At 42.4% G+C, this 27,718-nt stretch overlaps 2 protein-coding genes across 3 annotated transcripts; both read right to left on the reverse strand.

Moving 5' to 3' along the window:
• Positions 1-458: 458 nt before the first annotated feature.
• On the reverse strand, positions 459-7,330 carry LOC139336555 (protein FAM124B). The gene is made up of 7 exons (XM_070970692.1): positions 7,102-7,330; positions 6,644-6,675; positions 6,204-6,416; positions 5,415-5,810; positions 4,817-5,013; positions 3,178-3,340; positions 459-2,364 (listed from the first exon to the last, which is right to left on the reverse strand). Exons 1-7 carry the CDS (start codon positions 7,170-7,172, stop codon positions 1,751-1,753), a joined length of 1,686 nt encoding a protein of 561 aa, XP_070826793.1. The 5' UTR covers positions 7,173-7,330; the 3' UTR covers positions 459-1,750.
• A 6,850-nt stretch (positions 7,331-14,180) lies between these two features.
• On the reverse strand, positions 14,181-27,037 carry cul3b (cullin 3b). 2 transcript variants are annotated; one of them, XM_070970445.1, is made up of 16 exons: positions 26,759-27,037; positions 24,070-24,267; positions 22,051-22,164; positions 21,252-21,412; positions 20,738-20,852; positions 20,255-20,483; positions 19,615-19,760; positions 18,878-19,054; positions 18,580-18,750; positions 18,079-18,186; positions 17,443-17,567; positions 16,973-17,069; positions 16,563-16,697; positions 16,156-16,342; positions 15,778-15,923; positions 14,181-15,411 (listed from the first exon to the last, which is right to left on the reverse strand). In XM_070970445.1, the coding sequence occupies exons 1-16, from the start codon at positions 26,819-26,821 to the stop codon at positions 15,280-15,282; spliced, it is 2,304 nt and encodes a 767-aa protein (XP_070826546.1). In that variant the 5' UTR covers positions 26,822-27,037; the 3' UTR covers positions 14,181-15,279. The 2 variants fall into 2 exon arrangements, with proteins under 2 accessions (XP_070826546.1, XP_070826545.1); XM_070970444.1 differs by having other exon boundaries at positions 16,563-16,694; positions 26,759-27,017.
• Between the last annotated feature and the right edge of the window lie 681 nt (positions 27,038-27,718).

Consider the following 27,718-nt stretch of genomic DNA (forward strand, 5'->3'; position numbering starts at 1 on the left):
ACTGACAGAGAAACCAATGTTTCCATCATCTCTTCTGCAACATCACTAACGTGTAACATATTGTATAACTGACTGCTAACTTACTCTGGTGTGTGATTGTGTGTTCCCTGCTGTTTTTGCTTTCTCTCATAGAAGGCCTGAACCTTTGTGCCTAAACTCGCTGAGCTTCCAGCACATTTCTGATTCACTTCTGTCAAAGCAGGTAGTAGACGTGTAGGTCAAACTGTCTGGACAATATGAGGAGTACATCTTGAAGTATAGCAGTCGTGTATCGCGATGGCAGATGAGTGGCGGCGTTCACCTCTGTGCTTCTAATTCCAGCGGAGGAGTACATCACTGCAGGCAGAGCAGTGGTCTCACATGCAGATGGATGATAACTCAGCTCACTGTACAGTACAGTTCGATAGTACATTGACGTGGAAACGTCTCCATCAGGACACACACAGTTCACCTTCATCATCTGACCACAACAGAAAGTGATTTTATTCATTTTTCTTTTAATACTAAAGCCTTATGACATTTCTCTGCATCGCTGAACATGTTAGACCCACAGCATCCTGTTGAAGTGTGAGTTGCTCTACAGGAGCGACTTCTACCGTACCACCTGGCCATGTGTACCAGAAGTGAATACCAGACACAGGTTTACACAGGGCCTTGGCCACAATTGGAAGTTTTAGTCAACAAGAAAAGATGTTACGGAATTTGAAGTCATGCAGTCATTAAATGCATAGTATTTTCCTTTCCTCACATAATACAATATTATCTTTATCAGACTTGTCTCTAAACAGCTATACTGACTACACTGATCATGAGCACTGTGGGTTTGACGACCATCTGTTGGAACTGATCAGTCCAATAGATATAGCTAAGGTGTATTAGCTGAGGTTTCGCTGTAGTTAATCTGTGCTGATCCCTGTGGCCTTACAGTAATCAACTTTTCTGACATCTCAGACCTGACATACACATGGTTAGAATAATATGAAAAAATTCATACTACAAGATCAGGCCAAATGTTCTCATTAAGTAGTTATTTAGGAAATCATAGTAACTGTAGGATCTCTGCGGATGAAAAGAGAGAATATTCATTCCTCTTCAGGACAGTAATTTGGCCAGGTCTAGTCCACCACTTACACACTGTAAAACAAAAATGCTCGAGCATGGATCATTTGAAGTGCATTTAAAAAAAGCCACTGGGATATACTTTCACTATGTGAAGCCTGGCTTTAGGAGTGTAATACAGACCCACAGTGCTGCATGGTGGATCAGACTGAATCAGGTTTCTAATCACGATCAACAGAGACATCAAAGAGCGACTTCACGCTGAGATCATCTTCATCTGTTTCAAGGGCGATTGAAGAATAAGACATCACTTTCCGAACTGAGAACAGAAACCTAGCCTGGCACTAGTACCCTGACAGTTAATTAGTCATTAGCTGGATCTAAATATGAGTAATTTAAATACTGAGCAATATTATTACCTGCACTGTCTCAAAATATCACTCCCTGTGTACCACTCTCTTGGCAGGTCTGTTTGAGCAGGATTTGGACAATGACTATGATGTGGAAATCAATGGGACAAATCAAAACACTTAAAGACTTTATCAGTGGAAAGTGTCACCTGTAGCTGAACTTTGGTATTGTCTGTATTCCACAGAACTCCTCTTCAAGGGGTTTCTCACTTTGCCCAAGCTCTCAATGTTTTCATCTTTACTGTGATTATTATCACAGCATGCAGTGTAGTGGCAGGAATTTAGATGAAGAACTCGTCGACTGGCTCCTCATTGTTTGTGCGTGCTGACAGCAGCTCAGCAGTAGTCCTGTTCTCCACCATGGGCCCCCTGGAGGGGCTCTGTCCTGCTGCCACAGTCCTGCTGCCACAGCCCTTCTTGGTTGCATCTGTACAACCGGCGGAGCCCCATGTCCTGGAGGGGCACTGAGGGTGTATGTGTGTCCCTGGCAGACATTCAATGAGCTCCTTGGCCAGACCCTCACCAGCTGAAGCCCCGACAGCTGCAGGCCTCTCAAAGTGGAGACTCATCAAACGGTCCATGGAGGAAGAGCGAGCAATTGTTTTGACTACTGGGTCAGAGTGTGTAAGTGATACAGGGACTCCTGTGTCTACGTTGGTCTCCGGCTCCTCCTCCTCCTCTTCCAGAAGGAGATGGGACAGAGAACGGGTGATGGAGGGGCGCAGAGGAGAGTCCGGATGATTGGTGGATGAAGGTAGCGCTGGGCTGCTGCGCTGGGATGAGTAACAAGAGCTGCCTGGAGGGGTGCTGCAGCAGCTTCCTGATCCCAGGCTCTCTGCTCCACCACCTCCTCCATGAAGCTTCTCCAGGACAGGGTCACTGCGTGGTCTGTGGCCTATCGACAACCAAAGACACATCAAGCAGAGGAACAAATGTGGCGAATTACAAACCTTTGCTATACTGAACTCAAACATCATTGAACATGAAAACAGTTCAGACTGAAGTGTCAACTCAAAGTGAGTAGATCACCACGGATGGGCTTTAATGATTTTGAATACAAAGTTTTCAAAGTTGTCAAATAGCAGGTGCTCATGGGCCAGACAGGTCTACCAAACGTATGGAATACATTTCCTTCCTCATAAAATATGTGCAAAGCCGATAATTTCAAAGTATTTTGTTGTTTATAGTCATGTTTACTAGTTAGCAGTCTTCTTCTTCTGCAGATCCTGTAGTTCAGTGGAAAAGTGTAAAACCACTGGTGGGAATGTTTATCACGTCACCTGCGTCCTCATGCGTACAAGACAACAAAACAGGGACCCAGCCACTAAAAAAGTTCCATGGTGCTACCAAAACTCCAAAGAATAACACAAAGACTTCACACTTACTTGGCAAACTTTCCATGTCTCTGATTCATTTTAATTTGTTAAACTGATTATGATTACAACAAGCCTCCCACATAAAAACGGTCATTTAATGCATATGTGACTGTTGGGAAAAAATTCAAAATATTTCTGTCATGAGTTGAGTCAAATCATTCTGGCTGACTTATAATTTAGAGGCCTGTTTCACTGCCAGTATCATGTCCTCTCCTGTTGCCTGCTCCCTCAAGCTCCATGTGAATTTGTGCCGACCAATGTATGCAGCAGATTTAACACACTGTCGAGCATCTTAAACCCAGTGAACACAGCTTTTACTTTGGTGCACTTACCTTGTCTGTGTGTTTGCCAGGGCAGGGGCATTGTGAAGCTGCAGGGCGACAGGCTGTGGCCCTGCACTGAGCTCCTGAGTTGCATTCCTCGAGGGGGAACGCTGGGGCAGGTCAGGGGGAAAGCACAGGTCAGAGGTCGCTGAGCTTGAGCTGGGGTTTTCACCTGCAGCACAGAAGGACAGGAGGGGCAGGATTATGATTTACACCAGGACTAGAGCGATTTAAGCAAGTTAAGTAACTTGACAGAATTAACATACGAACATATGGCTATTGTGACAGCTTTGAGTTGGCTCTGCCAAGGACAGCAACCACATGCCTTTTTTGATGTGACTGTCACACAGGAAGAACATGATAAGTGTTTTTCTCTCGGTGCTGTTGAATGGATGATGCTTTATCTTATGGGGATGGTCATAATAGGTGATTTTAACACCAGCTGAAAGCTCGCTTTGTTTATTCTGAGCTAAGTAAACACACAGTCAACTCTGATCTGATCATTCTGTGGTGTGAACAGGCTGAATAGTTCTGACTCTGGCCTTTTGGCTTCAACAATACTTTTGTTTTCGTTTTTTTTTAGACATGAGTGATTTTATTGGGCTCTGTCTCATCAGGTTTGTGTAACATGACATTGTTACAAACTTAAATGTGAGCACCAACCAATAACATTTGAGAAAACAACTACCACATATAAGACAAATATCACGAGTTCCCTCACCATCTTTATCATTTCAAACATAATTGTACTTGGATACTAATCTAAAACCCTGTAAAATAACAACGTGCCTCAGTTGGCTCACATTAATTATTATTACACAACCAGTCAGAATTAATTTTCAAATAAAAAAAATCCTAGCATTGATCTTGTAATACTTGCAATATCTGGACAGTATTATTTCTATTATGCTATTCTATCATTTCTCTATTTCCCTATACATCTCCACAGATGTTCTATTTTTTCTTAGCATCTATTTCTATTAACACTGAAGTGTTTGAACAACGTCTGGTGATTTGCGTTATAAAAACTGTGTTTTGCATGCAGCAGTATAACTGATGTTGTTTGTCTTTTTACATTTGTCGGTCCCTCTGTATGATGTGAGACAATTGTCAATGGGAGAAAAGCTTCTCCTTCACTCATTTCAGCTTAAATCATCATCTGTTCAGCATAACAGAAAATGCAAAATCATCCAACGCAAAATCATTAGTCTCCACAGAAGCCTGGCCAGCTACAGATTGAGTAAAAAATCTCGTGTTGTACAAATAACATTTCAGCAGGACGAGATCCTGCTCTCTGGACTCTGTATGTTGTGAGATGATTATAGAGTAAACCAACCAGCAGACTGCTGTGTGTTTACAGTTAATGTAGGGCTACTTCAGACCATGATTTAACATGACATAAATCAAAGGGAAGCTTTTCCTCCATTATACCTAATATGTGAGTATGGGACAGACTGACAGACTAAGAACACACAACATCAGTCATTATGCTGACTGCGACACATACAATTAAACAGCAGGAACTGAACAATCAAATCCACACAACGCTAGACATCAGGCAACATGAAACATACTTGACTTGACCTCTCTTCACTTTTTGAAGACAGGATAAAATGAGGACATTGGGTGCATTTTTAGCTGCACTTACCTGGAAGAGAACTTTGTTGCCATCCAGGTCTTCTGTCTGCCAGCGGGTGGTACTGATGGGGGTACAGGGGTTGGGCAACAGAGGGACAAGCTGGCCAATCTCTTCCACACTGAACTGCAGCACGGCAGAGCTGCATGGCTCCACCCGAACCCCTGGTGACAGCTGTTTTAAAGCCAGCTGCAGGCACAGCCCAGGCTCTGTGTGGGGAGGCCAAATGATGGGGACAGATAAAAAAAAAGTGAATGTAAGAGAGTGCATTGAAGGAATTAAAAGTCTCTTTTAAAAAACTAAAATAAAAAAGAGCCAGTTCTGTTTCACTTGTTTTGAGGATTTCATCCAAAATACAACTGATACTTTGAATACTGCAAAACATTTCATGTTGTCAAGATCACTGGACGCAAAGATGTTCTGTAGACAAACAGATTTGCATTGGAAACAAGTGACTTTGTGTCATTTCACTGCCCAGTTACTTTTTTTCTAGAAATTATAATATAAGATAAGCCTTAAAGCTGGAATTGTTGAGACTACTATGTTAAATTTTCATTGCTTTAGAATACAAACATGACAAAAACCAGAGTGCAACACTACAAAGATGTACCAGTGTGGAGAGTGAACCAGCAGAAGCCTGTCTTCTGCTCCTCCACCTGTCGTTGCAACACAGTCTCATAGAGCCGCACAGCATCCTCATAGTTGTCATATCCACTGTACAGCGTGATGCGTAGTATCTCTCCTCCACAGTGCACCGGTCGAACCCCCCACACAGGCATTCCTGCACCCAAGCTGTAGAAGTCTCTGCTGGGCAGGAGGTAGGGCCGCATCAGTGCACTGGCAGGAGTGCTGCTGGAGGTAATGTGGATCCCTCCAGCTCGTCTGCTGCAGCTCTCTGTGTGGTGGTACTGCCAGGGCGGGCGCTGAAAGAAGTCCAGCACTTTGAGGATTCGCTCCTCTCCATACGCCTCATGGAGGAAGAACGTGATGGCCAGTGATGGGTAGCCTGAAACATTTTTTGGCAAAGATTTATTCTCAATCTAGCTTAAACAAAAACAGACGCAATTCTAACAAGAGAAGCTCATTCTGGGATGGCATGTTTACACCATACCCAGCACAAAAGTAATATTCACTTAAGAGTGCAGTGTCTGAGGGGGTTGCTGACATGAACGGAAAGTTGAAATGGTTTATATTCCCGTAAACATGTCTTGTTCTCACATATGGAAATAATTTTTTTTCCTTTTTATGGAAAAAATACACGTACAGATGAAGCAGTGAGGTTAATTGCAATAGAACAACAGGGTTTTTTCTGCATCCCTGCCAGTGAAATACCTGAGACCCCGACTGTATAACAACATGTTAGCACATATATCCAAGATCACACAGCAAGGCTCCTCACCTGTCACAGGACAGAGGCGCGTGTAACTTCTGAACGGGGAGGCCCTCTCCGACACGTGGAAGATGCGGAGGCTAGGGCAGAGCCAGCGGAGGAGGCGATCCAGGGTGTGCTGCAGGAGCAGAGAGTCTCCAGGGTTCGCCAGCAGATGCAAGTTCATCAGCAGGAGCTGCTGCTGCCGCTGCTGCTGTCTGACCCGGCTGGTCATGAGCTCAACTGGGGTGACACACACACACACACACACACACACACACACACACACACACACACACACACACACACACACACACATACACACACACACACACAATCCACCTCAAGTGAGCCTGACCCATATTTGGGATATCTAGGCCTCTATTACATCAATTTTGACCACTGCTGTTTGCAACTTTATGAAAGTACCCTGTAAATGACAGGGTTGCCATGAGTGGATAAATACTTACTGCCAGATGACGACATCCTGCTGCAGTCAGATCTGAATAGGATACGAAAGAAAATAAATGAATAAATAATAATCATAATAATAATAAAACATGAGTGATTGCTGCGCAACATTTTTTGAGTTTCAGACTGGAGACAAGACTAAAATCTGTCTCCATCTTGTGGCGGTTGGTTCGGAAACCTGCCCCTTCACCCTGGTCACCATGACAACCTGTTGTTAGCTAACATAAGCTTAAAAAGTAAATTTCTGAGAAAAAAGCACGAAGAGTACAACAACTGCAAAAAGCTGTAGCAAAGTGCTGAGAGTTTAAGTAACTGCTAAGTTTCTGGTTTCAAATGTCAGCCCCCTTCACACTATCTGTCTTGGACAAAATTAATTTCCATTGTGGTTGCGGCTAACGAGGCGAAGTTGGCTAGCTAACATTAGCCTGAAGCTAACGCCAGACGACCGTTGACTCACTCGGCAGTTTCAGCCCCGGAGTCCACGTTTCCATCGTCGGCTCTCTTCAACACCGCCGCTCTTCGAAACATAGTCCGGCACACCTTTCACATTTGGCCGACCCTCCTGCACAGAGACTTTGGGCGGTGTTTGCAGCAGTCCGGACTGAGAGTGAAAAGCATCCTGGCTGGTCTCTTCCCACAGCCTGCGCCTCAAAAAATAGGACTCTTACTGGGTCCGTGACGTCACCAGGCAACCATACACCGTTATGTTAAACTATAAGCTCTGACTTGTTACCCTGTAAGAAAGCGCTGAAACTGGAGGAGCCCCCTTTCAAGTCGAGAGGACATGCAATGCTGAACTGAGTCCAGGAAGTTGCTGACTTAAGTCTGGGCGAAAGGGACTAGCAGAAGTAGTGCTGCTTTTCATCTAAAGCCGCCTATAATAACATAGAGCAGATGGCATGCGTCTAACACCATGAGAAGACAAAGGAGACGGAGCAGACGGACTGGCCTGATTTAAAAGTGCAGGGCACGTATGGAGGGGAGGCCCTAAAGCCTGAAAATTAAAGACATTGTTTGTTAAGACCTGGTTAAGAGCATTAAAGTCCTCAACAGCTCACTGCTCACCTTCACGTATGGACACTCAGTGTGTGGTTTGATTAAATACATGATATGCAATTAACCCCATTCAGACCCAGCGTCCATTTGGATGGACATGACATATTTCTAAACCAATAAATACTCTGTAATTGAATGATTTCAATAATGCTGGTTACTGATTGGATCCTGATTATCCAATCACAATCATGTCATGAATTTGAGCACGCTCAGAGAGAGTGACAAACGTCGGACAAGACTTTTTTTTGGTACATAATGTTCTTGTAGAATATGGAGTCGAAGACTTCCTCGTAAATGGAGAGTTATCTGAGCTTGACTCCTTGAATACAGGAGATAAGGAGGATGGGACCAGGACTGAGATAGGTGGTAAGTTTATAAAAAAAAGAGTTATTAATTCTTTCTTTGATGTGGTTTTCATCAATTTAATGTCTTATATGTAAAATCTAAATGGAATGCATAACAGTTCAAGAGTGAGAATACATAAAATGAGCTCAAATGTGATTGCTTTGTTATTAGATTCAGAGAGGGACAGTGGAGAGGTTAAACACATGCCGGTAGAACACCGCAGTGAAGTTAGTTTTAAGTTGGATATTCGACAGACATTCGCTCCTAAGGCACTCCATGTAAAAAATTAATAATAATTATTTGGAGATTTAAAATGTATAAACAAGAGGTGTATCTCATGCAGCCAGTGGAGTACTATCATCCCACACTGATTTTGAGTCAATTGGTCACATGACTTTGGAGCTATTGAGCTAAAATGCTAATATTTACATATGAAAAATTAATAATAATTATTTGGAGATTTAAAATGTAAAAACAAGAGGTGTATCTAATGCAGCCAGTGGAGTACTATCATCCCACACTGATTTTGAGTCAATTGGTCACTTGACTTTATATCTGAAACATAGCAGAATTTTTTTTGCGCACTTGGCAGCGTTGGCTTGACGAGCCAGCTTCTTGTTCTCTCAAGGTTATCTGCACCTCCTTTTCGTTTTCTCTCCATTCTCGCAGATCCTAACACATTACGTTACCGACGTGAAAGAAGGGAAGTGTTTCATGACCGCAGAACTGCGTGTGTCGAGGGGCGGTCGGTGTTTACAAACAAACTCTTGCGCTGACTTTTTTTTTTCGCCGAATGCATTACGCCGCGGGGCCAAAGAGAAAGCGTGTTTAACGACGTGATTGGGCCAGCCGAGTGTCAATCGGCCGCTGATCAACTGTCTGTATGGGCCGGTCAGACCAATATTAAAAAAACAAACAAACAAACAAAAAAAAACCCGGGTCGGGATCCGACCCGGGATCTGACCCGGGACACACACTGATGATGATAATAATAATGATGATAACAGCTGGGTCCAGTCAGTTTGAATTAAAGGCATGAATCAGTTTTTCAGCATCCGACCCAGGATCCGACCTGCTACCTACCCGGGTCCGACCCGGAACTTTCCCGGGTCGGTCCCGTGTAAGTTCTGGGTCGGTCCCGGCAATGTCCTGGGGAAATTTCCGGGTCGGTCCCGTGTAAGTTCCGGGTCGGTCCTGGTAAAGACCCGGGAAATTTCCGGGTCGGTCCCGGATAAGTTCCGGGTTAAATTCCCGGGACTTACCCGGGTCCGACTCGGGACCAGACCAGAGGCCTGTACCATAAAGCTTGATTAACCTAGCCGGGCTTCCTCTTACTTATCGGGCTCCACTTAACGAGACATCCGCCCTCCGGATTTTCGGTACCATAAAACCGGCTATCAACTCACTAATTCAATTCAGGCTTGTCCAATCTAGATCTGTGCGCGCTGACATAAAAAGGGCGGAGTTTGCTGCATGCGACCAATCGCAAACATGGAAAAATCAGCCCGAGCCGCATATTTCACTACGGAGGAGCAAACAATAATAATAAATAAATATGAGGAATACAAATCAATAATCCAGGCAAAAAGCAACACGGTTGCAGCTGCCAAACGGCGCAAGGATTGCTGGCAAAAAATCGCCGACTGTGTCAATGCGTGAGTTAGTGCCATTATAATATTACTTCCCCACTATGACTGCACTTGTATATCTGAATACAGTAACATTTGTGTGTTCCATAAATGTATGTGTGTATGAAATTTTTCGTTATGGCATGTGATTGTAGCCTTATTATTTCAGATGCAGCCCGAGTGGAGCAAAGAGAACATGGGAGCAAATCAAACATAAGTATAAAAATATACTTCAAAGTGGTCAGTACGCTTACTATATCTTATACATGTAGCATATGTATATGTAGGCCTACATGTTGGAGGCTATATACAATACAATATACAACGGCAAACATCCCAGGGCTTAGTCTACATTATGCAAATTACACATCAACCTTGCTTACCTGCGATGTCATAAAAGCCCTCTTTGATGCATTGCGTGGGCAGGTGGCCGGGAAACACCACGAATGCATCGACAAGCTCAGTCAGGGCCCCCGCGACTTTATGAATAGCTCTACATACTGTGTTTTTCCCGAGGTTTTCGGCATCGCCAACAGAATACATAAAAGTACCTATGAATGAATCAATCAATCCATGATTTACTTAAACAAATAATTGATTAATGGCATTTTATCTGTGGCTTGCTTGTAACCCATCCAACGAGGGATTTAAAGACATCATAATAATTACAAACATCACTAAGAAATATATTACCTGTGGCAAAAAACCTCAGTGCAACGCACACTGTCTGCGGGACTGTCAGCGCGTGGTTGCGGTGCGTTACATTACTGATGTAAGGCTCCAGCAGCTGACAGATGTATTGTAACCCCTCTCCCGAAAACCTGTACCTTTCGTACAGTGATTGTTCAGACAATTGAACGGATTACAGCGATCTCTAAATATTCTCTCGCGCCTGAGTGCTCTTCGCACAAGCTGTGCACCAAGATCCACCGGGTTCTCATAAAACGGACAGGCCATTTTCCAAGAGAACTGATTGGTCAGTAGGTGGGGCTTTTATACCTGCTGAGCTCTTATCCTGAACTTATCCTGCTCCGGAGCAGGTTAGGTGTTCAGCATAGGTTACCACGGCAACGTAGCCCGATAGAAAGTAAGCCACCTTTATGGTACCGAAAAGCCAGGGTTAAGCCTGAAGTTATCTCGCTAAGCCGTAATCCAGCTTTATGGTACAGGCCTCCGGATCCGACCCAGACACGCACACACTAATAATAATAATAATAATAATAATAATAATAATAATAATAATAATAATAATAATAATAATAACCCGGGACCCGGGACCCGGGACCCGGGACCTGGGATCCGACCCGGGACACACTCACACACACTAATATTATTATTATTATTATTATTATAGTAACAACAACAAAAACCTGAGAATGAGAGGATCATCTGTGTCTTTTGCATTACATCAACTGTGAACTTACCAAGGAAAAGGGATGCAAGTGAATTCATCCCCTAAAGGACTCCTCCTATAACAAACAAGTGAAGGCATCCTGTGTGTGTGTGTGTGTGTGTGTGTGTGTGTGTGTGTGTGTGTGTGTGTGTGAGAGAGAGAGAGAAAGAGAGAGAGAGAGAGACTAGTCAGCGTCGGAGTGTAGGAATCCTGTCAGAAAGGAGTAAAGGAGTCCAGCTTAACGCAGGTTTTACTGCATGTCCCTGTTCAATGTCGCCACCACCACTGTCATCGGCCACGGGAGCTGATGAAGACCCTGCCGTGGCAAACATAGCAAAAATTTGGCGCAGCGTTGGCTTGAAGAGCCAGGTTATTCTTGTCTCGCAGTTTCTCTGCACCTCCTTTTCGTTTTCTCTCTATTTTCGAAGATCCTAACAGATTACTTTACCGACTTAAAAGAGGGGAAGTGTTTCATGATATGATTGCGCGAGATGAGTCCCGTCAAGTGTCAGTGAAGAAAATGACCTATAGGCCGCAGACCAGCGTGTCGAGGGCCGGTTATGAACAAACTCTTCCGCTGGCTTTTTTTGTCTTTTTTTTGTCTTTTTGCCAATGCATTATGCCGGCTAGACCAAAGCGAAAGCGATTGGTGTTTAACGATGTGATTGGGCCAGCCCAATGTCAATCGGGTCGCTGATTGACTGTCTGGTATTATGGGATAGTCAGACCAATATTTAAAATAAAAAAAGTGGAAGACTATCGGCCCAGCTAACTAACTGGCCCAGCCAGTTTTGGCCACTGGCTGCATGAGATGCACCTCTTGGTTTTACATTTTAAATCTCCAAATAATTATTATTAATTTTTCAGATATAAATATTAGCATTTTAGCTCAATAGCTCCTAATTGACTCAAAATCAGTGTGGGATGATAGTACTCCACTGGCTGCATGGGATACACCTCTTGGTATTACATTTTAAATCTCCAAATAATTATTATTAATTTTTTACATGGAGTGCCTTAGGAGCAAATGTCTGTCGAATATCCAACTTAAAACTAACTTCACTGCGGTAGAAGACCTTGATGTGACAGATGAGATTGAGATAGAGGAGACAGTGCAGGGACAGAGGAGGACAGCAGGAGGACAGAGGAGGACAGGAGGAGATGACAGTAACCAGGAAGGAAGAAATCAAGTGGCGTCACAGGCCGTTCACTACAATCATTGACACTTCCTTTGAGAATCCTCCAATTCATGTGGATGATCCCATGAGACCCTGTACATGAAAAACATTCATCCATCCATCCATTGTCTATACCCGACAATCCCTTTTCGGGGTTGGGGGGCTGGGGCCTATCCTAGCTGTAAACAGGCGAGAGGCGGGGTACATCCTGAGCCGGTCGCCAGTTGGTCGCAGGGCAACATACAAAGACAGGCGACCATTTATGCTCACACTCACACCTAAGGACAATTTAGAGTCATCAATTAACCTAATGAGCATGTTTTTGGTCTGTAGGAGGAAGCCGGAGTACCCGGAGAGAACCCACGCATGCACGGGAAGAACATGCAAACTTCACACAGAAGGGCCCCGCCCGACCCAGGGATCAAGCCGGCGACCTTCTTGCTGTGAGGCACGCACACTACCTGCTGCGCCACTGTGCCGCCATGAAAAACATCTACAAGCTGATGTCTTCTCAAGTTCAGGTTCCAGTTCCATTCCAAGTTAAGTTGTTATCAGTTCGTTTTCCTAATATTAAAAGTATGGTTATGTGTTTGAAGTTCCATGATAGTTTACTGAAGGCAAAACTGATTTCAGATGTGTCTATGTTGTCTACAGTCATACATCTTGTGTTCATGTGCAAGTTCAGATTGTGTTATTTCCCTCTCTTCTTACAGGCTTCAAATTTTCCTGGTGATGACTTCACTGCTGCTCCCTACCCATGCTGTGATACACCTATCAAGTTCATGTGCATGTTCAGAACTGTACAGAGTCAAACACATGCAAACATCCAGTTCCAGATGTTTAGGTCATACCTCATCGATTACTATGTGGAAAAACTCTGCCTTATTTTTCTTAAGTTTTTATGACATTTTATGCCCATTGTGTCATGGCGTCCATTGGAATGGACATGAAAAAATACTATTAAAAACATGAGTTGGCAAAAATGTGTTTTTTCCACTTTCCACTGTTTTTATGTTGGAGAGGAGTCAGAATCAGCTTAAATTTTTTTTTTTGCGCAGCAGAAAAAATGCGGGTCTGAAGGGGTTAAACCATGGTACTGTAAAACAATCCTGATTAAAACCCAGATCATTATGATGAAACCCTGGCTCTTTTCACATTTATTGCAGGTCATATTTATTTAATTCCAGCAGTTTATATTTCTGAATATTTCTGCTTTAATTCAGTGGCATGTTTCTGCCCTGGGAATAATTTATTTTCTAATGTCAAGGGCAGCTGGGCAGACTTTGGTCTGAAGGAGCTGACAGACCATTCAGTGTTTCAAAGTGAAATTGTGGTTATGAAATAAAAATGACCTGAAATAACCTCAAGCAGACAACTTCAGAATGAGCAGTTTCTAAAAGGTGGATTAGTTTAGTTTCATGTTTAAATAACATATTTTGCCTATCCATTTATTTCAGTGTCTTCTTTAATATTGAACATTTCAGACTCCATGTTCTTAAGGGTTACAGAGTTTAGTTTTTGTTGAAAATGCTTGACAAAAGTGTTGATTCAACGACTCTTCTTCAACAACTTTTGGTTTCCAAAAGTCTTGCAGGCACATTTCATATCAGATTGGCAAATTTGAGAAAAGACAGTCAGTGTGACCATTCAGTAGCAACACAAACGACACAGTTGAATCTACACCTCCCTAAAAACAATTTCAACAAAACTCGATTTTAATGGAGTGCTTTTTTTCTGAAGATGGAAAGAAGAGTTGCACTTAAATCTCAAAATACTGTAGTAAACAATGTTCTTCAGAGGCAAAGTTCCTCATGTGAATGCGGGGACTTTGACTGCGGCTTACCATTTACATTAAGCTTTAATTATGGTTAGAGACTCGAGTATTTCTGATGCTTGCCGAGGCCTTCTCATGAAAGACGTAAAAAAGAAAAAAACCTCCTCTCATTTTTTTATTCTACATTTAATATGATGAAAACAAGGCCCTGTACAATCCACCTTCGCAGTGAGTACAATAATTATTTTACAATTTGTACACATTAGAACATGGTGCTAGACTGGTTCCACCTGTTCAAAATGCAGTCAAGAATGGAAAAAGGAAAAGAAAAGAAAAGAAAAAGCTCTTTGAAACCTGCACCACATCCATTCAAAGAGAGGAGATAAATCTTTCTGGCCGGTCATACAGCAGGCCTGAAGTGAAAAATGTGTGATGAGAGACCAAACACCATTTATGGAGCTTTTATGTGCATCTTATACCCCTGATTGATCCATTAGATAAAGCATGCTGTGAAGCTACAGCTCTTGATCTCTCTACCCACTAGTACAGACCTGGCCAAAGTATTGAAAATAATATTTCAGCTATGTGAGGTGCACTTGTATTTGTATCTGAAATTAAAACAACCTCAAAAACAGACATCTTTGCAACATAAATTAAGCACTTTTCCTGTTCTCTCAAGTACTCAAAATGTGTTTCACTGCTGTTGTAAACCAGGTGTGTACCAGTTAACACTTTGTCCTCTTCTTTAACTTTAAAATCCTCCGGGAGGAAAAGGCCAAGAGTGTCTGTCAACCTGTACAGCCATCAATGTGCCACGAAAAACAAACAGAACACATTGACATCAACATTTAAAACAGGGGAGTGAACTCAAATGTTTTCTTGGTCTCCATGTAGCCGCGGGTTTGCTCTAACATGTTTTCACTTGTTCTCAACAGCACGTAGTTAACTGGCAAACAGGCTCGTCCAATTCTCTCCAAAGGCCACAAGAAACATGATTTTGTACAAAACTAGATCCCCCTCCTTTCCTTTCTCTCAGCAGAAGAAATCTAATATTGCTAGAAAACTTCCCCATCTTTTGTGTGATTTTTTTTTTTTTTTTTTACACATTTTATGGAAGAAAAGTTAAGCTTCCCAGTGTTTCCCAGAATCAACGATGAAAGCACTTCCAAGTTCATTCAAACGCATAGCAGTCCACAAAAAAAAAAAACAAGGCTCTCAGTTTCTCTCAACTCGATGTTAGCTTTCATTCAATTCACTTGTTTTATGCTACGTAAGTGTACACTTTGCGGTCCTCCGGTGTTCGTGCCAAATATTCCCTCTCAATGAGTCCTTCAATGCGCTTCTTGATGACTACGGGACTAGGGAGGAATCGTGCTCGCAACTGCTGCGTGACCTGTGGAGACAACAAACACACTAACATCAGTGCTCCATACCTCACATGACTCACATTTTATCACCATGATCGTCACCTTATTTAATTTCTTTTGCCTTCATTTGCTGTTACTTTACAAAACTGCTCGGCGGACAGGTTGAGGTCAAAACAAAGAAAATGCATAAAGCATATTAATTAAGTTAAACTGTGAAAGCTTATTACAGTAAGACATTCTTTTATTGTTTGTTCAGGGTTTTCAATTTGCAGTTCAGTCAATCTCTCGTCCTTGCTGAGGACCAGAGGGGCTCATTTCTTGAAAGTCATTAAATTCATCGTGAAATTGAGGAAAATGTGACAGTGCTTATGAAACCATTTCAGCTGACTGACCTCTGCTACTAGGACATTGTGCTGCATCTTCTTTCTGGACTTCATGATGCGAACGATGGCAGCTTCAATCTCATGCTTCCTGTCGTCGTCCACTTTTTGTCGCGTCTCCTTCCTCTCTGGGTCAGACTCCCCCTGTTTAGCAGCCACTAGGTGGAGCACAACAAAAAAGAAATAAATGCAAAATACAAGTTGTTTTGATACATTTTCTGTGGTATATGGGGCTTGTGCACATCCAATACTGTAAGACCTGTAATACCTAATGACTTTTCCTGCTCTTTAAGACTGCATAACAGTTCAGTGCATCAGGAATACAAAATAAAACATTATTTCACTTCAAGTCTAATGAAAACATCATACAAACTCGATGAAGTTGTGTACCTGTCTGGATCTTGACACGGTGCAGCTTGGAGGTAAACTGGTCATTGACTGTAAACACATGGCCATTCTCAATCTCCTTGGACTTGGGCTCCTTGGTGAGAACTCTCTGAGTGGGCTTTCCACAGGCCAGAGACTGCAGCGCTCGCACCAACTCCCTCTCTGGGATGTCTGTCTCCTGCTGGATCTCCTGCAGGTTGGAGAAATTAAGTTCAGGGCAATGAAACAATATCCAGAGAGAAAAGCAGGAATGTGAAACTTGTCTGATAAATGCCTCATCGTGGTGAAACTGTCAACTATAAATGACCAGGCTGCTAGTTTCTGGACACGGCAAATTCTTTCTGTGATACTACAGGAACTCTAACATGCTGTTACAGCGTGCATGGGCAGCTGGGATTTAAGAAGTGTACCTCAAAGGTGGACTTCTCTCTGTTGTTGAAAAGCATGAGGATGGTCATCTGGAAGGTAGAGACCTGTAGGATGTGCTTCCTGGTGTTGGAGCCGGTTACCTGGGCTCCTCCTACTCCGACCTCTGACCCATCCTCCTTTTGAAATGTTGGGATGAAACATCAGAATCTAAAGACATGATTCAAAATCCACTCCCACAAGAAACGATGTGTTCTGTTACTGAAAGTCCTGAAGGATTATTCACTTTGGAAATTTTCATTTTCAATGTGGCCTCAAAACATTGGCAACCTACTGACAATGCATGGAAACGTGTTCAACATGTCAAAAATACTTGTAAAACTGTTCTGTTGCAAAATTATGGCAGACAGTATTTTAGAAATGAGCTGATAATCCATTTTAAGGCGGCGCGTACCTTTTTGATTGGACCGTAGAAGGTGGCGTTTAGATCTGCAGAGCCCATATGGTGCTGCAGTGTGAGTTGTCTGCCGCTGTGCTTACCAAGATAAAACCTACAGGCAGAAAGGAGTCACTCCAGGTTAACATCTAAGAATAGTCAGAGTACCACTATTAATCCAACTTAAGTGTTACTTAAGTGTACTTTCTGCAACAGGCGCGAGGAGAAGATATTCACAATATGGCACAAATGTGATTATTCTTTTTCTAGGAATAAACACAAGCTTGTCGCTTCAAAAATGGGTCAGGAGCTGGAAAAGGTTGTTACTTTAGTCAGCTACTAGTTGTAACACGCATAATGTGGCTTAGTGAGACTGCTGCTTTTGGATCACACATTTCAGAAATCCCTGGACTGAAAGCAAAGTTACACAACCACACATTTAAGCAGGAAACGTGTTACTCTGTGCTTCAAGTGTACCAGAGTCTGACCTTCTAAAGACTTCAAATGCATGTCGCGGTGAAGGGGGGATGTTGCACTTGGGTGTTGCTGATTGTGTTGGCCAGTATCCCGTGGTCAGGACTCTAACAGTGAGATCAACTCCTCCGAGTGACACCTGAAGTTAGAAAAAACATGTAATCATCATGTCTGACGTAATTACACGCTGTATGATGACAGCAGATAAAACAGACAAAAAGTAACTGCAGACCATTGACACAAACTAGGCAGTAGTATTTATTCAGATGAATTAGAAAAAAAGGTTTCATTATTTTCAAAAGGAACTGTTTAAAATATAGCCTTAGTAAAAAAAATGTGCATAAATATTTACTGCGGTTCATGTTCACTTATTTATTATCTGCTAAACATGAGTCACATTTGCTTCAGTTCACTAGAATGACAAGCAAATACAGCGACAGAGGCTCTGTGACAAAAAGCCATGTGACAGCACAGCACAAGCCAGAAATTAGCAGCATGTATTCCCAAGGTATGAATAGTGGTGCATAATTTTCATGTAACAGAGCAACGCACTAACTCTCAGTCACTCAAGCAGCCGTGTATTGATTACAGACAGCAAATTGGGCTCATTATTTGTATAGAGTAAGTTGCGTCGTGTGGCGTGTGCTCACCCCAGTCGTCTGTAGATGTTGTCTAAACTCGTCCATGGTGGTGTTGGAGATGCTCATATCCCGGAACATGCCCTCCAGTTTAGAGGTGAACTGACAGCCACACTCGGTCTGAGCAGTGAAGACCACAATAAGGATCACATTTAGTTCATCAAAAGCTCCTCAAGTTCAAATCAATACTCATCTGGTGGTCAACAAATCTTTCTCAGTGTTTAACAGTCTGCTTATTGTAGGTTTCCTTTACCCTCCACTTCCTTTGTAATGTACCTATACACTGAATAAAGCTCAGATCTTTACCCTTGGGGTTTAGATAACAAGATCACACAAGGTGTCTAAAAATTAAGTAACACCTTTTAGTATGAACTGATTGGCTGGAACAGAAAAAAATGAAATTGCCCCTTCTCATCTCAAAGCGGAAGGTTTTTCATTCAGCCAACATCTTTAGTGAAATCTCATTATTTTACTCCCAAGAACTTCTATTGGTTATATCACGCTCCTGCTCACCTTGAGCTTTGAGATCATGTTCTTCTCTGAGTCATCAGAGACGCTCTTGTTGGTGAGCAGCCTGCGGGCCAGGTGCTGCTTGTAGTACCTCTCAAACACGTCCTTTTCCTGCATGAAGCGGAAGAGCACCATGGCCTTGTCCAGTATGGACTCCACCTCCTGCTCTGTCAACTGGACAAAAAACAATACCATGGAGGTTAAACAGGGTGATCATAAACCACACAGCAAGCTGCTGCTACAAGTTACACATGCCAAATATATTATTCTAAAATAAGAATGAATCCATGAGAGTGCTCACCCCTTTTACGCCTTTCTTCAGTTTGTCATCAATGAAGAGTGACAGGTACTCAGGTGAGCGAGAGTTGAGGTTAAGGAAGTACTCAAAGTCGCCTGCAATGGTTTGTTTGAAGAGCCGGTCATTATTGAAGGACTCCTGGAGGAAGCGGTCGAAACGTGACTTCAGGTCCAGCAAACCCTGCGGGGAAGGATGAATGGGGCATCATACAGCAGCAGTCTGCATTAGCAGTAGCGTAACACTGCGATTACAGCTCCACCAGAAGCTAACAGCTGAGGAAAGCCGGTCGAATCAGAGAAAAGCCAGGCTGCTTCAAAAGCACTGAAAGATATTCAAACAGTGCCTTTGCTCTTGTCGCCTGAAAGACCTCACACGTAATTCAGTACAGCGCAACGACACAGTGCGGTTGAGGGCAGAGATCATCATGGTTTGTGGCCACAAAGGCAGGGGGTCGGAGCAGTTATCCTCTGCTGGGAAGTTATGGAAGCACATTATGGTCAAGGCTCAGCACGCAATAATGTGCCAAAGTGCGCTGAGCTGGGAGAAATTGCTTCATGAACTCCAACAAGGTTAGATATTAGGACTGATGTCGTTTTCTCTTTCATTCGCCTAAAATATATATGGTTATAGTGTGCTTCAAAAGAGCAGGTGTACCGTCAGAACGTACAGCAGCAAAGGTGTTCCTGCAGAATCACAAGACTGAGCAATAACATCCCTGCACTGACACCCCGTCGTCTCACCTGGATGTAGTCCACAGGGTTCTTTCCCTCTCCCTCCTCTGACACAAGAGCCTTGCCTTGCTCCCGCAGGTATGAGCTCATACACTCACACATGGTCTTCAGCCCATTGGGAACCCTGCTGAACAGCTTGTACATGCACGCCAAATCTGTGACGGATATGCATGAATACACACACACACACACACACACACACACACACACACACACACACACACACACACACACACACACACACACACACACACACACACACACACACACACACACACACACACACACTTTATAAATCTTTTCCCACCAACCGGAAAAAGGACTGGGCAGCTGAAAAAAGGTTTATTTGAGCACAGTGAACTGAGATACCTGCGTGTAGCAATGTGAAAATATTTTATGAGGACACCCATCATCGCTGAAGCTACGGTCGCTGAAACGCTGCAGTCCCACTTTCATATGAATCTAATCAGTACAATCACATTCCTCCTCTCTTATTGTTGTGACACGAGCAAGAGGACTGCACTACCGATCAAGTACGATGTAGAACTCTCTTGCAAGAGACAGGCAGTTTGGACTGAAGCATGAACTTTGACTGTATCTCATTTCTCCTAACAACAAGGACTTTAACCACAAGCACAAGCACTCTTACCGTCCGTCTTGCCGTTTTTGAGCATGTGGACCAGGCCAGAGTTCTCCATCTCTACGATGGTCTTCATGTGTTTGGAGATGAGCTCACGTTCCACCACCTTGACAATTGGCTCCTCTGTAGATTTGTCCAGGCAGTGCATCACCCGCTCGATCTCTTCATTGATCCTGGCTTCCACCTTCTTTATGTACACACTGGCACTGTTTTCTGCAAGGAACTTTTGGCTCTCCATCTAAGTGTGAACACAAAAGCAGAAATGTTTCTCAAACTCCTTCAATTTTTCACAATTTATGTAACACAGTATACTGCATAAAAGTATTGTTAAGCCTTTTTCAAAGGTGTCTGGGAAACATCTGTATTCACACCGTATTATATTTATATGGACAAATGGGATGAAAGAGAAGATGTAGCCAAGGTAACAACTAACAGCGATCAAAACAAACGATAAACAAGGAGCAGTCAGAGGAATTACTTTCTCTCACAAACCTGGAAAAATTCTGCAGACATTTCTAAGAACGGTGCCTCAAAGTCTTCTTCATAAACAGATCGGCCTTCAAGGCCGAGGATCATTAACATTTGGCAGGCATTTCTAATGGCCCCCCTGGTGGAGAGGAGAAGCAGACCAAATGTTGAAGGCACAACCAGTGACGCAAAAGAAAAGAAAAGAACATTTCACACTTACTATGGCTGCCAACTAACTTTTGATTATTCCTTCATCTAAAAACAACACATCACAGCGCAGGAGGCTCAGAAAAATCAATGTTTTAAATGTCAGAGCCTGTTTCGGTGAACTTCCCGGGGTTTAATTGTAGCAGAGGTACCTGCAAACTACATTTATTGTTTATGGCAAACACATGCACTAACAATGTAGTAACAAATGGTGATTTAACCTTTCCCTTAATTTGACTAAATATGAAGGATGTAAATTCGATTTTCACACAGAGACAATGAAATGCAGTTAGGTTGTCACGCATGCAATCAACCCTGAGTTTTTGGCTACCTGTCCACCACCTCTCCCTTCCTCTCGCGTGCGATCATGTCCAGCAGGGTCTGCCGGAGGTGGTCTCTGATGCAGCCATAACGAACCACCTGATCCCTAAAGATGATAAGTCCCAGGTTGTAGACATTCTCTACATTGTTCTGCTGCACGTAGACCCGGTCCTGTGGGACAAACACACGAAAGGGAGAATTAATGTCTTGGATAACACTGGATATATGCATTTCCCCTCCAAAGGTCTTGTAAGTTTAGATATCTCACTTATGCAGTGACATAACAACTGAGATTTTGCCAAGATCGATTGTCTTCCCAGAGACATTTCTGAGGCCGGCCTGATGTTTTCTGTTCTATGGTAATTATTCAACACTTTAGAAACAGTCTCAGTTTCATGTTCAAATACATGCATGTGTCTGTTTTCATATATCTGCTATGCAAATATGACCACAGGGTATTTCCGCACTATTTATGGCACCAACAACAGATATAGCTTACACTCACAGGTTGTTATTTGTCAGATTTGATTGGTTGCTCCTTATATGGACTTTTCTGAATCAGAGGCCACATGCCAACATTACAGTTGCTGATACAGTCGGAAAAGTCTTTTTAACTCAGCCAATACGTTAGCCAGAGTCAGAGCACACATCAGCAAGATGCACCTGAAGCATAACAGAAGCACAGAATTTCTAAAATAATGATCAGCATTCACTTTTGTAATTGTGTTGTGGTCTCACTCTCCTCACTAACGTGTGCTGTTATGAAGCCGTGTAAATGTGTTAAACCCCTGGAAACATCAGCTTCTCACCATATACATCAGGATGTCCCTGATCATCACCATCGCCGTTTGATGGTCATTCCAGGCCTGATTGAGGGTTTGGAGGAAGTTATTGTTTAGGGAGTTGAGGACATCTTCTCGTACCTTTCAGAGAGACAAACACACATGCATGAAGTCCTGCAGTGTTAGTGACAACATATTGACCAAGGACATGAAACTTGAAAACTCCTTATTGACAAAAAGCTCCTGTATCAACCTGACACTGATGCAGGATTTTATAAATATAATACTTTGCAGTTTCTTAAATACCCTTTCTCTACAAGTCTCCACAGCTTGGTAATAGTCACACTGCAGTGTGACTCAGCACTGTAAACCTAATGTCTCTGTGGAGTAAGATTCTTAAGGTCACACTGACCTCCCCTTTTTCTCCCCTCTGGACATGATGAATTATCACCTCTACTCCTACTAATACACGAGATAAACCCTCAGACTCACTAGCTTCTTCTTACACACATCCAGACCAAATTTTAAGGTGCAAAATGGAGACATAAATCTGAATATGCCCTTAAATTAAAAACACTGTGCTCACTCATTACTTACCTATAAAAATAATTATGAGGTCACTCTTCTAATGCTGCTGGTCTATCATAATAAACACAACTGATATTACAGTAATATGCATAAATCAAACTATTGTTTCATGTGTTGCTTTCTAGAATTGTGATTTCGTGGAGCCAGAAGATGTTTGTTGTTGTGTCTGTGGAGTCACAGGGAACATGAAAAGGGGTAAAATCGATATTATAAAAGTCTGGATCATTATTTGATCGTAGAAACACACTCAGGTGTCTTCTTTCAACAGTTGCTTGTTGACTTTCCTTGACTGCTAATTTACTAAACCTGCCAAGCTGACACTTTATTTAATTAAGCTGTAAACCCACTTGGCTGCTATTCAACGCTCAACGGCTTCCTGCACACTGTAAGATGCACAGAGGCTTTCACTACAGATATCACGAACAAGCTTAATTTGTTACTAATTAAATAGAGCAGAAAAAAAAAGTGACAGCTACGGAAAAACATTCACTAATGACGCCTCTGACTTTCAAAACAAGTTACAGGATGTAGTCACAGGATGAACAATGGATTGCAATATCTTTTACACAGACTGCTGAGAAAAATCACAAACATGTCAACAATTTCACTTGGATGGATTTCTCCTAATAAATAAATCAACAAAATTTCCAGCTTGAGACAACTGTCAAACATACTATTGCACTGCTGTAACATATGAGGAAAAACAAGTTTTAAGAAAGGCTGTAAGACAGATGACCAACCATGCACAGCTGAAAACCCAGAACAAAATTACAACTCAATGACCCTATCGACAAACCTGCGCACTTCTCGCCTGTCACAGAAATGAGAAATCTGTCAAAAGGGCACTGAGTGATCCTTAAAGAGTTTTACAAATCTCCCATTTCTCAAGACTGTGAGTAACAACCTCTGAAACTGTATTCCCCAGCTTTATAACAAATCCTCACCAGGCTGCTCATGAATCGAAAAGGCTCATGTTTTCTGGCATTAACTTTTGTTTTCGCAAGGATGACACACAGGCCAAGCAGTGACAACTTTCTTAATATGTAACTTATGAAAGATTCGGTTTAGCATATCTAGTTTTCACACGGCTATCTTATATTAAAGTCAAGTATGCACCAATAACTATCTGTTGCATGCTTGAGTGAAATAGCAGTCACCTACACTTTCAACACAACAAGAAACAGGAGCATAAAGCATGTTTCATTTCATTCTGCAAGCACTGTGTCATCACTTGACTTTAAGTGTCTGGCAATTTTACCAAGCTTAAGAGGTGCACCACTTGGTGTGTCATAATTCCCTTTGATTTCAATAAAGGGAGTTTACAGAATTACCCAGGTGTTTACTCCAGGAGTAACTATCGTGTCTTGAATGTCAAAATCTGTGCAATCCCCCCTGCTCCTCCCAAAATATACTCATGCGTAATGTTCTGCAAATGCATGTAATCTGTGTTTGTCTTACTTTGTTGATAAGGTGTTCAGTGACGACCTCCCGCAGGCCCGTGTACAGCTTCTCTCCATGTTTGTGGAGCACCATTGTGTAGGCGTTCCTGTACAGTTCTTCGAAGCTCAGTCCACTGTTGTTCTTCCTCTGAATCTCCTGTATGGCATTCTTCAGAAGGTCCCAGATATTGTTGACGTACTTCTCATCCATCGTCATCTGTAAAAGGTAACCAGTAATGAGTAAGACAACCATCACCAATGGTTATTTGTACCAATACTTAGATCCAAGGATCTTGTTCCTGGATAAAGCCTCCTGATACTGACAGACTCCCACCTCTGTGCAGTTTGTCGTTGCACTCTTTCTGCATTGGATATGAGAGCCAGGGGACGGTGTGCAGGAAAAAAATGTCTATTTGTCAACTCCCAATCTTTAATTATTTACTTTGTTATTGAGAATAAGCCACTAACAGGGCATTGTAGTCTATCCCAGATGACAGCTTTTCCAAAGCCCAAAACGCTGCTCTGTCCCCTGACAAGCTCCCACATCGTAACTGTCTAACACATCTGTGATTTTACTACAACAGAACATATGTTTGGAAGAGGGCCTTCTGCCATGATCTCCAGCTCTAAGGCCATACTTCCTCTCCTGCTGTGGATGCTGCCCTTAAGAATAACCACCAAACATATGCTTTACTGTATACATGGTTGGGGTTGGTATTTGAGCCATGGCCGGTGATAGGGTCTGCTGAATACAGTAAATAAGGCAGGAGTTTTACTAAGCCTGAAACAAAGAAGTGGTGGGTAGAAAAAAGCATTCATTTACATTTTCTTTAGCAGATCGTCTCAAAATTCTGTCCAAATTTGCAATACATTTGGATGGAAACCGAACTATGAACAGCTACAAGGAGTGAGGTTTTGAACCCATGAGCAGAAGATATTACCACAAACCCAAAAAGGCTGACCTTCAATGTCATACATAACCATGCTTTCCTGAAGTAACAGACCTCTATTCTGATGTAAAAATAGAAAAGTACATATACCTGCTATGTTGACTTCTGTGCTGAGGTTGGTCCATCTTGTCTAGGTTAAATCATGTCTTTGTGTTTCCTCTCTCAGTTTACCTTTAACAGCTTACTTAAAACCCAATTAATCCAATAAATGATTGAGATGGTAGTTAGGCAGCCTGTCTGATAAATGTTAATGGTCAGATGTCCAATTTTTGACATGTTTTGCTGAAATGTGCTTGAGAATGATAAGAAACCTCCAATCAGAAGAACTCTTGTTGGTGCAACCCCTTCTGTTGCTCTAACAGCATGATCTCTGAGGAAGATGAAAAATTAAAGACTATGTGTAGGGCTTGTCAATTGGTATTAAATATTAAAGGAACAATTATATATGTGCACATTTGTAAGATTACTCAACTGCTTTGTCTACTCAGGCCATACATTTCTAAACGTGACATGAGGCTCAAGTTCCAGCAATGAAAAAACTGTACACTTTCTGTATGTTCCTTCCTTATTTGCACAATGAAAACTACAGCAAGTTGAATATCTTACATATTCAAATGTCTAATTTGTCAAGACCTAGCCAAGAAATGCAGGGGCAGGATTTTCAATATACCAGCCATTTTTGACAATGAGAGAAAAACAAAACACGTAGTTCTGCAGGATGCTAAACTGTGGTGCATCATTGTATTACAATTCAAAGCTTTAAATTTAAGGAGCTCTGCTCAGCTTTCTTGTGGACTCTGAACCCAATATGTGGGACTGCTGGTGAGGGGGGGGGGGGGCAGTGCCTGCTCCTTCCCTGCAGACAAGCCCAAACACATGCATGTCAAGATGCTGCTCTCTGTCAGCACTGGGTCACATTCAACAGGCACACATAAGTGTGGTAACACAGGGCAGCTATGTGGCCACTGTCACTGGCACATTACTTAAAGCTACTCACAGAGGAGTAACATCACAAGTATCTGATGATGTACAGCCTCAGACAGCCAGTCACAGACAGGCTGAAATGTCATTTAAAGAAAAATGAGGTCAGCTCACAAATTAGGTCTTTCAATGACTTGCAGACAAAGGGAGTGCCAGGTGAACGAGGAGAGGGATCCTAAATCAGAATTTCAACACTGAAACAACGACAAATATTTGGATATACTGTTTATTTTCCCATTAATGCGAACTAAGACCTAACGTTGGGTTAGCTGGTTTGGTTTTTGTTAGCATCCATCTACAGCAGTCACAACGATGCTGCTTGTTCTTGCTACTGCTGGAAATCCAGCTAACCTTCCGGGGCACGAAAGCCAGTCACATTTAGAGTTCAGCACACAGGGACGTCATGTATTTGATTAAGAAAGTCTAAAGCATTCAAAACAACAAGTGTCAAGAGCCAGGGCTAACGTTAGCGTCGGCTATATCGACAGATCGATACAGCTAGCTAACATTTGGGGAGTTGATAGTTAAACGTAAAGGACGATAAAAGTCAACTATTTAAGTTCTAATTGAGCTGGTAAAATAAGACAGCAGTCATCTAACCAACCGACAATGAGTGGGGGCGACTGAACATTTGAAGGCAGCACTTTGTTTACGGACAGGCAAGTCATATCTGCTGCTCACTGGTTAGCCTGCTAGCATTTAGCTAGCAGCCCAGACCACGGCGATCGAGTCACCGCCACTCGGACAGGCAGAGTACCTACTGCGGCGAGCACTTACAGGAAAGGCCCGTATCCTCATTTTGGTGTCCTTCTTGGTGCCGCCTTTGCTGAGATTGGACATGGTTGCCTCGTCCACTGGCTCTGTATTCACATGAAAGTATTCTCCAGGGAGGGACGGAGGTGACGACTGATTTGTGGAGCAGCCGACGAGCTTTCACTCGACCTCGTAGCTCCGCGTCCCGGCACCGCAAGTTTATTGTTGATAGCCAAACGCCAAATCCGATAGTTCTTCATACAGCAATGGCGGACTACCTGCAGTTCTCATTGCGCAGAGCTCACGCACTCCAAGTCACGCGAGAAATTAATAATTTCGGAACATTTTCTAAACTTCACTTGTTTCTGTACTTGAGAATAGTTTAGATTTATCACACACATATATTACAGACAGGTCAGTAGGGAGTATTATGATTCCAGCTTTTATTAAATAGCTCTATTTCATGTTTTCATGTAGCCATTGTGTACTTCACTGGAAGCACTGTGAGTACTCAAAATATTTTCATACTTCAGTATTTACTTAACAATACCTATGATAGAAAGTAACCAAGAATAATAACTCGAGTAGCTTTACTTCAATTTTAAGTTTACTAGTAGTTTACTTCTACTTCAAACTTCAGAGCATTGCACTATTTACTCATTGATATTTAACTGCTATACCTACTTATTCCTTTTCAGATTCAGATTTCACACACAAAACATGATCAATAGGATGCATTCTGTGTATGCAATGGTTAAAATTACCCCCACCTCCATCAGCTACAACATTAAAGTACTGCTTACATGTTCAAGCATCAATGACAATTATCAAATTATATGTAGTCATACAGCTAACACTGTCAGGGGCCATTGTGCATAATGAGTACTTTTATTTAGACACTTGAAGTACATCTTGTTGTAAATACTACTGTCATTTAAGTAAAATTTTGAACGCACGACTTTCACTTGCAGTACAGTGTTTTTA

This window comes from Chaetodon trifascialis, chromosome 9, assembly GCF_039877785.1.
Source record: "Chaetodon trifascialis isolate fChaTrf1 chromosome 9, fChaTrf1.hap1, whole genome shotgun sequence".
Taxonomy (NCBI): Eukaryota; Metazoa; Chordata; class Actinopteri; order Chaetodontiformes; family Chaetodontidae; genus Chaetodon; species Chaetodon trifascialis.